Source organism: Telopea speciosissima, chromosome 9 (assembly GCF_018873765.1).
Source record: "Telopea speciosissima isolate NSW1024214 ecotype Mountain lineage chromosome 9, Tspe_v1, whole genome shotgun sequence".
Classification (NCBI taxonomy): domain Eukaryota; kingdom Viridiplantae; phylum Streptophyta; class Magnoliopsida; order Proteales; family Proteaceae; genus Telopea; species Telopea speciosissima.
Window position 1 is genome coordinate 49,987,395 of NC_057924.1, and position 12,540 is coordinate 49,999,934.

A 12,540-nucleotide genomic window follows, 5' to 3' on the forward strand; every position below is an offset into this window, starting at 1 on the left:
TCAAATCTTTGGAAGTTTTATTCAGGGACTGGTTGATGAGAGCTAGCCATTTTGCTGCTGGTTCATTGTCTTCTATAACTAGCACATTTCCAGCGTTTAAGGGTACTATTTCCTAAAAACTTATTTCCAAAGAAGAAGAACACAACCACAGTAAATCACTGCCCAATCTGAAGTTCTGTATTTTCATTTGCATCAATATGAAAGCAATATCTAATTAAAAAAAGAAATATGCTGAATCCAACAAACTTTAAGAGGCGCAAAAAAATTGAACTTTTTGAGAGCTAGTTTTAATTTGGTAGGAAAAAAACTAAAATTTAAACATGGAAAAACATCAGGTTGCATGATCAGTTGGAATATGATGATTTCACACAATTCAGCTACATTAGATTGAAGTAAATCTCCAACCACAAGCCTATTTTAGCAAAAAAACAATCCATACCCTAAAACATAAATGTCTGATGGATCCTGCACTTGAAGAAAATTGTCAAGATTCAGGTCATTGTGAGGGGATTTTCCACCTACATTCCAAGTTGCTACAAAAACGCTGAACAAAAAGAACGAGGATAAAATTTAGAAGGAAAAAAAAGGTATAAGGTGAACATAAAGCCATTTCAGATGCAAGAGGACTCATAGAGGAATATCAACACCCTCAAAATACTGTAAGGTTTGAGAATCTAAAACATTTTCCATTGGAGATTGGTGGCTTCTGAATTTCAAATTCCCAAGCCTTGAAGTAGATTCTGCAATTAAAAAGAAAGTGAAAGAGAGAAGGAAAAAGACAAACAGAAGATTACTACAGGATAATACAGAAATCTCTACCTGAAAAGCTTTTCCTGATGGCTGTATGTGTGGCTGAAAAGGTGAGAACCTTTCAAACTCCACTGTTTGTTTTTCACAGGAAACATCAATTTAAATTGAGAAGCAGAGCTAGAGAAGATGGAACAGAAACAGAGGAGATAACTAATCTTTTCTATTTTATTTTAGTTAGAAAGACATATAGGAGAAGAAGAAAACTATTAAGTAGCATTCTTGCATTCCAAGTTAACACTGATAAAGTGCCAAAAAATGTTGTTGTACTTTCATTTTCATCTAAACTTGGTGTTTTCTTCGTTCTATTTCTTTTTTTTTCCTATTCTACACATCTGAAAGGGGACAAATCATTTTGCCACTCAAAGAAAAAGATGACAATTTCTTCAATAAACAAAGCTGGGGCCAATTTAACCAGGTTTTAGAACTGAGATGGATCACTGTGACCAGTAGACATGGAAGAGTTTTCATTTTCATAGAAGCCAAAGCATGAAAGATAAACATTACAGAATATAGAAATTTTCTTACATGGCTCTATATGGATGTATTGCCAATCCAATCTTTTGGATCAAGCATGCGTATACGAATTAATTCAACTTCTCCCACAAAAAGAATGTGGTGAAGTGCAGTGTGATTTGCTGACCGCATTTCTGTCCAGATGTTCCAGCTTGGCAAAGTTTATGTTGACTATCCAACTACTTGGTCACCCTGCATGCTTTCACATGCAACTACCAACCAAAGGTTCATTACTTCACTTGAATTGGGTGATTAGTTGGTGTAACTTTTGTAATATGGAGTATCTGGGACTGAGTGAGATAACATCACCTATGGTGGTTTCTGTCTATCACCTTCTACCTGCATCTCTCTCTCTCTCTCTTTCTCTTTTTGAAAACAGTGGCATGAAGCCACAATGGCGGCCTCCATTAGGACCATACACAAATGCACAGGGGGTTTACCAGGCCAGCTGGCCACCCCTCTCACCCCACTTCACTCTCTCTCTGTCTCTCACATTGTCTCTCTTTTCCTCACTTGGCCTTCACCATCTAACACTTGAAACCCTGCAATCACCAACACCTATTTACTCACTTCTAGACTAAAAACCATGGTCTTTCACTTGGTTCTTCTTCCCCTAATAATGAAAGATCATAATAGCAACAAATTACTTAATAAATTCAGAATCTGTACCAAAAATAAAGTGTTTCTTTTGACGAAATAATCGCAGTAAACCAGCACTCATGGTAATCCAGCAAGGCAAGGGATTACTACTAATGGGATGTTTCTCAGGTTTTAGCATGAGTGACACTTGAGCATGCTATGTTCCAATCCAGTCCAGGGCCAACAAGATCACTGATACTATCTATCTTTAATATTCGGAATCTGTTTTGCTCTTTTATATTCAAACTTGGAAGTGGTACATGAATGTTTCAAGAAACAGAATGACTATTTCAACATACATTTACACAAAACCAATTCACAGAAGTATAGAGAAGAGAAATTGATGGCTTAAACATATGTAAAGATTCTCAAACTGTGATCTCTTGGAAACAAAGGTCTCAAATCATCATCTCTTGGAAACTAAAGCTTCTGATAAGATTTTCAAATTGTGATATCTTGGAAATTGAGGTCGAAAATCATCATCTCTTTCAAACATTCATAGCAAGAGGGACGAGAGAACAGTGAAATTTAAGCTTCAACAATCAAAACCCGAACCATAGACTAATTATCAGAGTAAAAAGGAAAAGCAATATTCATCCTTCAACTTCCTTGGATAAAAAGGACCCAACCAATTTTGCAAGAACCACAGGACTGTCAATTGTAATATTCCAATAGCCTACATTGTGCATGAAACTTTTCTGCTTAGACATTTTTATTTGTTCTAGCTCAAAATTAAGAAGCTGCAAACAGATGAAGACCACAGCCTCTTGTCCTTTTGGTCCACTAAAGCATATGTAGGATAAGCCTATACTATATACTAGAACGAATACTAGAATGAAAAAAATAAAAGAAATTTTTACGATAATACCATAATAAAGGTCATTATATCAACCACATTACCTGACTTGCATTCCCATTTAAGGATGCAGCTGCCAACTTCTTGAGCTCTTTAAAAGCATCCTTCCCATTCCAGTGTTTGGTTTGATGCTGCAACCTGTGATTGACATGATAATGTCTTTGTGGAGGCTAAACCACAGACGGTTGAAAAGGTGTGTGTAATAGTGAAGAAGCAGTTGGCATTACCTGATGACTCTGAGGTCACTGGTGAATCAAAATTTGCTGCACTTGGAGCTGATTCTCTTGACACGGTATGCAATTTCTAAATCAATATGCTGCCTTTTTTAATGCATGTATTATACTCTCATTGACCTGGTATGAACCTACTGATTTCCAATGTGACTATGGATACGGTGGCTCTAATTTCACTGATTAGGCTACCTAAATCATGATCATTTAATTTTACAAAACTTTCCTTGTTCTTCAAAATTTGAGGACAGTTGCCTTTGGTGCCAACAGTGAACTGGCAGAGTAAACACCACGGGTAGCAACTCTCACTAGCATCTAAGTCCCAATGGGGCCATGTTCAACTTTGGGTATTCTTGGTATATGTACACAATTTCCACAACTTATTACATTTACTGGGAATTTAAGTGTTCTAGAAAGTTCTTTCATAGCTTTGTGATGAAATTTTGATTAGTTTTGCAAGACTGCCCTGATTATTTTAAGCTTAATTGGAAAATGATGTGGGTGATGACCATTGGATTCAAGAATCAATTTTTTTTTTGCTACCAGCAATAGTTCTGAAAATGATTTTAGTTGTTTCTAGTGGGAGAGTCAAGTTGCATAACAATCCCAAAAAAAAAATTTCACCCCATGGGATGTCTTCTCTCCAAATAATATCCAAAATTGGTGTTGGATGGGGAGCTCAGGTATGGTAATTCTTTATCTTACATTCATTGTCATCTTGGTCCATTCCTATCAGTCTTGAGAGCTCATTAGACTAGAAAGCAATATACTATCAGTCTTGGAATGTCATGTCTTCTTAGTTAGTGGTTCTATTTGTTGTTGATTAAATTCCAAGCTCCACTTGATGGGTCTTTAGCTCAAATTGGTAGAGCACTTGGAACATGAGCATGTTCCAGGGATGGTGGTTCAAATCCACCAAGGCACTTTTTATTCAACTGTTCATAGCATAGTCAGTTATGACACTAATCCACACAAGAACCCAAATTTAATGGCATCTTTGAAATTTGACAAAAATTTTATATGTATGTACTTCAATTAAATGGATATGGATTTTTTATCATATGTAAAGATCTCTGTTGTTTGAAAATGCCCGTACTATGAGTTTTGCTTTGTTGAAGTAACATAACACCACTTAGTGCTAATTTTGTAATTTTTATGGACACATGAAAAATTAGGAAAGACTTTCTTTCGAGAATTTTAATCCAATTTTTTGATTATCTTTTATTTTTATTTTTATAAAGTCATATTAAATGTATGTATATGTTGTATAACAAAACAATGTTAAAATATTTTTTTAGACAAAATTCAATTAGAATTCAACTGACAGACTCAGGGTAACCAAACAGTCTTACATATGGATTCAGAAGGATTCCACCTGACAGACCCAGGGCAACCAAACAGTTTTTCAGCAGGTTAACCAAGCAGGTTTTTTATCCAAATCCAAATCCACATGAACCAGATTCTTAAGAAGCTAATCCAATTTAAGAATCCGACTCGTCTGACACCTTCAACCAAACGCTACCTAAGGCATGAATTTGAATTTTCTTTGTAGTTAAAAAAAACAATTTGTTACAAGTGATTCTTTCCCAATGGTTGAAGTCTTAAATGTTGAAGAAGAAACTTCTGGTTGTAGCTATAATCTCTTGCTTATAACCTGCAGTCTTAAATTGCTATCATTTGCTTTCTTATTTGTGAATCTTTAGCTCAAACTGGTAGAGCACTTGGGGATTCCCCAAGAGATGGTGGTTCGAATCCATCAAGACTCATTAAATTTTTTTATGGCTAATTTTATATATTCTAATGGCATGACTGTAAATGACAATTATATTGAAAATATGGGAAAATGTTGATAAGTCATTGGTGTTTTTCCTTTTTTTTTTTTAATAAAGGAGGGAGTATCGTAGGATCCATTTGGGTTCATTTGGATTAGTTTCCCTATTCAACATGTTGGTGCATGTGACTAGTGACCAAAAAACAATTTCGCCTAAAAATAATATTGATGGTTATTATATATATATTTTTTAGTTTTCTTGGATAATAAAGGAATCGTCGTAAGATTTAGTCCAATCGGGCATTTTGATTGATTATCCTTATGTGCACGTAGATTTATGTGACAAGTGGCCAAAAAATTATATAGGTCAAATGGTTTCCACTAAATAGGCCATTGGTGCTTTTTACATTTTTCATTTTGATGAGATCATTTAGGTTGGATCAGGATTTGGATCAGGTCTCCTAGTGACAAGTGGCAGAACAAAAAAAGAAGAAGCATAGCATGAGGCCATAGTTTTCTCATAGAAAAATCCTTTGATTTTTTAGTACTTGTTTTATTTTAATGGAATCATAGAGGATGCAAATGGAATCATAGAGGATGCAATAAAAAATCATTGGATCGGCATTTGGATTAGGTCCCCTAATCAGCATGATGCTTGTGGGAAGTGGCAGGGAAAAAAATCCAACAAACTATGTCACTTTGTTTGCATTAACAAATCTATCGGTGTTTAATTTATTAAAAAGTTTACCACAATAACAGAGCACGCATCGTATGATCCACTCAGGTTGAGGCATTTGATCGATAAACCTTTTCAACACGTCGGCTCATGTGACAACTAAACCCAAACCCAAATCAAACCAAAAGCAGTGAACCCTTATTGGATCGTGTTTTGGACTCACTCATTGTCACACCGGAACTGGTGAAACTGGCCCAAAACTAGACCTGACAAGGCTCGGCCAGTTGCTTCAATGATTTTGGACAACCCTTACAACCACCAATCAATCGAACGAAAAACAATCGGATCAAACCAAATCTTTATCTATCTGGACTTTTATAAATCAAGTAGCAAAGAAAATCGGACGAATTGAAATGTGTATACTTGAAAAACCAAAACTAAACTATTAACAATGTAAAAATATTATTATCCAAAATAATTTATTATAGTATAATATAATATACTATATATTGTGTATTAAAATAATAAATATTTTGTAATACTACTATATTATAGGATATGAATTGAGTACAAGCACCGAAACTGAATAATCAGTCAGTCCAATAATTGGTTTATTACCTACTCCGGTGACAGTTACTAGACGATTTTTCATTCCTTCTTCTTATTGGTTCTCAATTTCTTTCTTTATTTTCTGCTCCTTTCTTGCAAGAGAATTGCCCTCGTTGTTGTTCTACGCTCTTGGGATGTGCTGGAATATTGCTTAAGGCATTAGGGACAAACAGTCTTTCAACCAATATGCTTCTGAGATTGAAGGTACAATTTAGCAAAAGTCTTTTCTTTATTTTCTGCTCCTTATTTTGTATTTTATTTTACTTCATCAATGAAAATTTTATTCAATTGCTTCTACATTAGGATTGTTTGCTTTGATTTTCGAATTTCCATTACAGTAAGGTGGTGTAAGGGTATTTATATAATATCCCTTCATATGTTCAAATATAATCCTACTTGTATTAATGCCCAGGCTGTGAGGGGCAATCTAGTAATTAACCCATCTGACCTAAATCCTAGTTTTCCTATATATACTAGCTGGAGGCAGCAGTCTGGGTATTCCAAACTAAATACTCAGGGTGTAATGCTTTAAGCAACCTTATGCTTAAACCCTAAACCCTAACAATCTTAAAGCATTAGGGTTTTTTGTTTCTCTGCGATCAAGATCGATTTTGAATTTTCACAATTGCGTTAGTGATCGAATTAGCTTGGAAGATCGATCCTTGATTCGGTTTTGGAGATCGTATGTGACGATTTTGCAGGTTCTTCTTTTGAGAAATCGACTTTGGTTTTTTGAAACACATATGTAAATTGAGCTGTTTGTTTCTCTCGATCATGCGAATCTGATTTATTGCTTTCGGTGATCGTGTCGTCATACACGGTATTGGGTTTATCCTCATTCAAGGAAAGGGGTTTTGCAAAAAGAGGTTCTGCAAGTGGTTTTGTCAGAAACCCCTTTTTCTTATCTCTAAGTATTGATTGTTTCTTATTTGAAGGAAAAACCTGAGAGAATTTCCCTCTTTGACCGTGAGCTTTAATCAAAAATTTCCTTTTGATTTGATTGATTGTTATTTTTTTTTAAAAAAAAACAATCAAAAGGATAAGTGATTTGATGTGGATGTTGGCAGAATCATTATTAAAATCCTTTATTTGATTAGAGAAAGTCAAAGTTGTTGATCCGTTGGTTTTTAAAAAAAAAAAGGGGGAAGATCTCTATACGAACTTTCTTTTCATTCTCTTGGTTTTGGTCACCTATCCGTGATCAGTAACCATAGCCAGTCACCAATGATTGCATCGGCAACCGTCACTGAATAGTAGACAGCGATCCATGCCAGCAACCAGCACTAGCATGTACGTCACGAGTGTCGACACCACTACACTGCAGCCATCTTTTCCTCCACTGCTTGAATTCGAGGTTCTCCATCTCAGGTGTGATTGTTTCTTGGAATATTTATTTTTATTTGAATTTTTTTCTTGAACATATAAACAAATTACTTAACAATGGAGAAACATGTTGTTCCAACTGAGATGATCAAATTGAAAAGTTTTAGTGGCTCTGAGTTCAGTTCTTGGAAATGGAGGACTCAATTTGGACTAAAGTACCTCAATATTTTCTACACTGTAGTAAATACTTTTTCTGATTGTACGGACCTAACTAAAGCCCAATGGATAAGTGATGAGGACTTTTGCAAAGACTACCTATTGAACTGCCTGTCAGATAGGCTGGCAGAGACCTATAGTAAATATGAGTCTGCAAAAGAGATTTGGGAAAATCTAGAAGTCCAATTCAAAAAGGAGGAGGATCTATCAAAAACTCACTTGGTTGACAAGTTTATGGACTTCAAGTTTCAAGAAGATAAGGAGATACTTCAACAAGTAACAGACTTTGAAAACTTGAAAACAAAATTGAACCAAGAAAACATCTCTGTTGTTGATGCATTCTTAGTGGGTGCAATTATCTTTAAGTTACCATCTACCTGACATTCCTTTTAAAATTGAGATGCATAGAAAGAAAACACAAGTGGGGCTGGATGATCTCAAACGGTTCATTAGAATCGAAGATGAGAACAGAGCCAGGAATAACTTGGGGATGGAGAAACAACAACAGGCATCTGCCAATTTAGTTTCACAATCCAAGAAAAATCCTAGGCAGTCCAAACCACCTAAGAAAAAATCCCAACAGTTGAGGGCCAAAAAGACTAACTTTAAAAAGAAGGGCATGTGCCACAACTGTGGAAAGTGGGTTCACTATGCATCTGAGTGTAGGGGTCCTAAAAAAGGGAACACTAACACACCACAAAAAGAAGTTCACATGTTGGTGGACAAGACTGAGCCTGCTAACTTTGTTGCCATGGTTGGCAAGGGTAAGGGGTTGGCCAGTACATCTTTAGATTGGTGGTTAGACTCTGGAGCGACCTGTCATGTTTACAATAGCAAGAACCTGCTCACTGATGTTGTTCAAGTAGCAGAGACTGTCACTGTTGCAAATGAAGACGTCATGAAAGTACTTAAACAAGGGACAGCAAACCTGGTTCTTTCATCAGGTAAAATACTTACTTTGAAAAATATTAAAATTTTTCCTGGTCTTGAAAAGAATTTAATTTCAATTGCAATCTTGCTTGATGCTGGCATGTCTATTACTTTTAGTAGTGGTAGAGTAACATTATCTGTTAACTCCTTTTATTTTGGATGTGCTTATAATCTGAATGGTATGTTTAGGTTGAGTTTAGCTAATGAGACAATAAACCAGGTTAACCATATTTCACTTGATCCCAAAATACTACACTATACGTTAGGACATGTAAACTATAGGAAAATGCTCAAACTAGCTAAAACTTATAATTTACCATTAGACACTTCAATTAGATTTAACAGATGTGAAGTGTGTGCTCAAACCAAAATAACTAGAAAACCTTTCAGACCGATTTTTAGGAGCACTCAACTTCTTGAACTTATATATTCTGACATTTGTGACTTTAAAAGCTACACAACTAGAGGTGGTAGGAAGTATTTGATAACTTTTATAGACGATTTTTTTAGATATTGTCATTTATACCTGTTAAAATCTAAAGATGAAGCATTTGAAAATTTTAAGAATTTTAAGAATAGGGTAGAAAATCAATTGAACTTGAAAATTAAAAGATTTAGAAGTAATAGGGGAGGAGAATACAAATTGACAGAGTTCAAGGAATTCTGTGCCTCTGCAGGCATAATCCTTGAAACTACTGCTCCTTACTCACCTCAATCAAATGGCATAGCTGAAAGAAAGAACATGACATTAATAGAGTTGTTAAACTCCATGTTATTAACAGCTGACATGCCCTCTAGTTATTGAGGAGAAGCAGTGTTGACTGCAAATCACATTCTAAATAGACTACCACATTCAAAACTGACTTCTACACCTTATGAACTATGGCATAACCATCCCTGTAGATATGACACTCTTAAGGTTTGGGGCTGTATAGCTTATGTTAGGATACATGACCCTAGGAGACCTAAAGTGGGGACTAGAACAAACACTTGCGTGTATCTAGGTTGTGCAGAAGATAGTGCTGCGGACCGATTTTTGGATCTATCAACCAATGTGGTGATAGAATCTAGGGATGTCATATCCTTTGAAGATAAATTCCTTAAAGATAAAGGCCTAATCTTGCCTGGTTTGACAGAAATGGTTATAGAGTCACCCATGGATACTGAACCAATTGTTTTTGGCTCTAGTCTCACAATGCTCCCTAAATCAGAATCTATGAGAGTATCTACTAGAGATAGAGTACCCAAGAATTTTGGTGAGGATTTTGTAACCTACCATTTAGAGGTTGATCCATCCACCTATAAGGAAGCGATGAGATCTAGGGACTCACTGTTATGGAAAGAAGCCATTGATGAGGAAATAAGCTCTTTAATGTAGAATGAGACCTGGCACCTTGTTGATCTGCCTAGAGGGGCCAAGACAATAGGGTGTAAGTGGGTACTAAAGAAGAAACTTTATCCGGATGGGTCTATAGCCAGGTATAAAGCACGATTAGTAGCTAAGGGCTGTAAAAAGGTGAGAGGGATAGATTATTTTGACATCTACTCCCCGGTCTGCCATTTGACAATGATAAGGATTCTTCTTGCCATAGCATCTATTGAGCACTATGTTGTGCATCAAATGGATGTAAAAATGATTTTCCTTAATGGAGACCTAACAGAAGAAATCTACATGAACCAACCTGAAGGGTTTGTCATGGAAGGTTCTGAAAAAAGAGTTTGTAAATTAAATAAATCTCTCTATGGTCTTAAACAAGCACCTAAATTATGGCATGAGAAGTTTGACAAGACAGTAAAGAGCCTTAGTTTTCAAACCAATAACTCGGATAAGTGCCTTTATTTTTTATCTGAGTCAAACAAGGTCCCGATTATTTGCTTGTATATAGACGATATGTTGATTCTAGGTTCTGATCTCTCTATAGTGAGTGACAATAAAGAAACCTTGTCCAAAGAATTCAACATAAAAGATCTTGGTGTGGTAGACACCATTCTTGGGATGAGAGTAAGCTTCAATGAGCAAGGGATCACCCTTAATCAGACTCATTACATTGAGAAGCTACTTTCTAGTTAGGGATATAGTGATTGTAAATCGATTGAGACACCCTATGACTATAACAAACGATTGAGACCTAACGCAGGTGGCATCGTAATTCAGTTAGAATATTCTAAACTGATTGGTAGTCTCATGTATACACTGAGTTGCACTAGGCCAGACATAGCCTTTACGGTAGGCATGTTGAGTCGTTTCACTAGTAATCCTAAAAAAGAGCATTGGGATGCCCTATCGAGGCTAATGAGATACCTTAAGGGTACTCAAGGTTATGTTCTATGTTATACTAAACATCCTCCAACTTTGGAAGGATATTCTGATGCATCTTGGTGCTCAGATTTGGGAGACAACAGATCCACCAGTAGTTTTGTATTTACATTAGGAGGAGTAGCTATAGCATGAAAATCCAAGAGATAGACTAGTATTGCTCTGTCATCTATGAAATCGGAACTTTATGCTCTAACTTCTACGGGAGATGAAGCAGAGTGGATAAATGATCGGATCATGGATATTCCATTAAGGAGTTTTAAATTAAACTCTATATCTATATTCTGTGATAATCAAGCAACAAAGACGATTATGAATAACTCACTCTTTAATGGTAAGAGGAGACACATCAGGTTGAAACAGGTTATGCTGAATTATAAAATAGAACAAGGGATTATCACTTTGACTGATGTGAGATCGAAGGATAATACGACAGATGCTCTTACAAAGGGATTGAACAAAGATCAAACATTCAAAACTACGGGGGAAATGGGGTTAAAAATCATTTAGTCAGGTCTTAACCTAACCCAGTATTATTTTGAATTTTTTAAATCTCATCTAGCCTTGGTAAGCATTCGGGACAGTTTACATGTTTTAGATAACTTAGTTAGGTTACTAAGTATGGGGGTTTATGAAACCATTCCAAATTTGATGGTGTAGTAAACTTTCATGTGAAATCTCCTTACTTTGTTATTCCACAAAGGAATATGAAAAATGTCTGATATGTTTTAATGATATTGTGCTAGTCTTTATGTCATTCCAAATTTGATGACATGTCTTTCATAGTATGGTGTACCATTCTAAATTTGATAATACAACATAAATCTATGACTGATATGACAAACACAGTATTCCAAATAAAAACATGGTAGGCCTTATGATAGAAACTATATAGGATCGAGTTCTTGTAAAGAAACTTGATGATGATGCTTATTATTTTTTGATTTACCTTCAGTCATATATGAAATGTACTAAGTTTTTATTGTTGAATTAGATACTATTGTGCAAATGATTGAATTCATATTATCTTATGAAATTTATATTTGACAAATTACAGAGAATGGTGAAGATGAAGGAGAACGATTGAATCTGGATCTCGATGAGGATGATTTACTTGATGAGTAAAGTCACATAGATTGCAAGGACTTTTCCTTTTGATTATTTCTTTTGGTTTAGCCACTTGCATGTGGAACTTTGGATTTATTGTTGGGTTTAGTTTTTTTTATCTAAAACCCTAGTTTTATTTCTTGAAGTTTACTTATTGCTTATTTGATTTATTGGATTATTGTTATTCAATTTATTCAATTTATATTGATTCAATTATTGATTGAACAATGGTTTCTATACATGTGTGGTGGATATATGTAGAACATAGGAGGAGATTGTAAGGATATTTATGTAATATTCCTTCATATGTTCTAATATAATCCTATTTGTATTAATGCTCAAGCTGTGAGGGATAATCTAGTAATTAGCCCATCTGACCTAAACCCTAGTTTCCTTATATATACTAGCTGGCGGCAACAGTCTGGGTATTCCAAACTAGATACTCAGGGTGTAATGCTTTAAGCAACCTTATGCTTAAACCCTAAACCCTAACAGATGAGGCACTTTTTCCATTTAAGGCTCCTCCCTCTATTATTGTTTTGT

At 35.4% G+C, this 12,540-nt stretch overlaps 1 protein-coding gene across 2 annotated transcripts; it reads right to left on the reverse strand.

Moving 5' to 3' along the window:
- LOC122640635 (type I inositol polyphosphate 5-phosphatase 5-like) lies at positions 1-1,015 on the reverse strand. 2 transcript variants are annotated; one of them, XR_006329714.1, is made up of 4 exons: positions 820-1,015; positions 659-740; positions 440-544; positions 1-119 (listed from the first exon to the last, which is right to left on the reverse strand). XR_006329714.1 is itself a non-coding variant. In XM_043833848.1 (4 exons), exons 1-4 carry the CDS (start codon positions 903-905, stop codon positions 113-115), a joined length of 231 nt encoding a protein of 76 aa, XP_043689783.1. In that variant the 5' UTR covers positions 906-1,015; the 3' UTR covers positions 1-112. The 2 variants fall into 2 exon arrangements, 1 of the variants encoding a protein (XP_043689783.1); XM_043833848.1 differs by having other exon boundaries at positions 869-1,015.
- Positions 1,016-12,540: the final 11,525 nt, after the last annotated feature.

Bases quoted from the DNA above. Each gene is read 5' to 3' on its own strand.
- LOC122640635 (XM_043833848.1), bottom strand. From the start codon at position 905: ATGTTTCCTGTGAAAAACAAACAGTGGAGTTTGAAAG. The intron at 741-868 runs GTTCTCACCTTT...TTTTAATTGCAG, and splicing joins CAAACAGTGGAGTTTGAAAG to AATCTACTTCAAGGCTTGGG. The intron at 545-658 runs GTATTTTGAGGG...CTTTTTGTTCAG, and splicing joins TTAGATTCTCAAACCTTACA to CGTTTTTGTAGCAACTTGGA.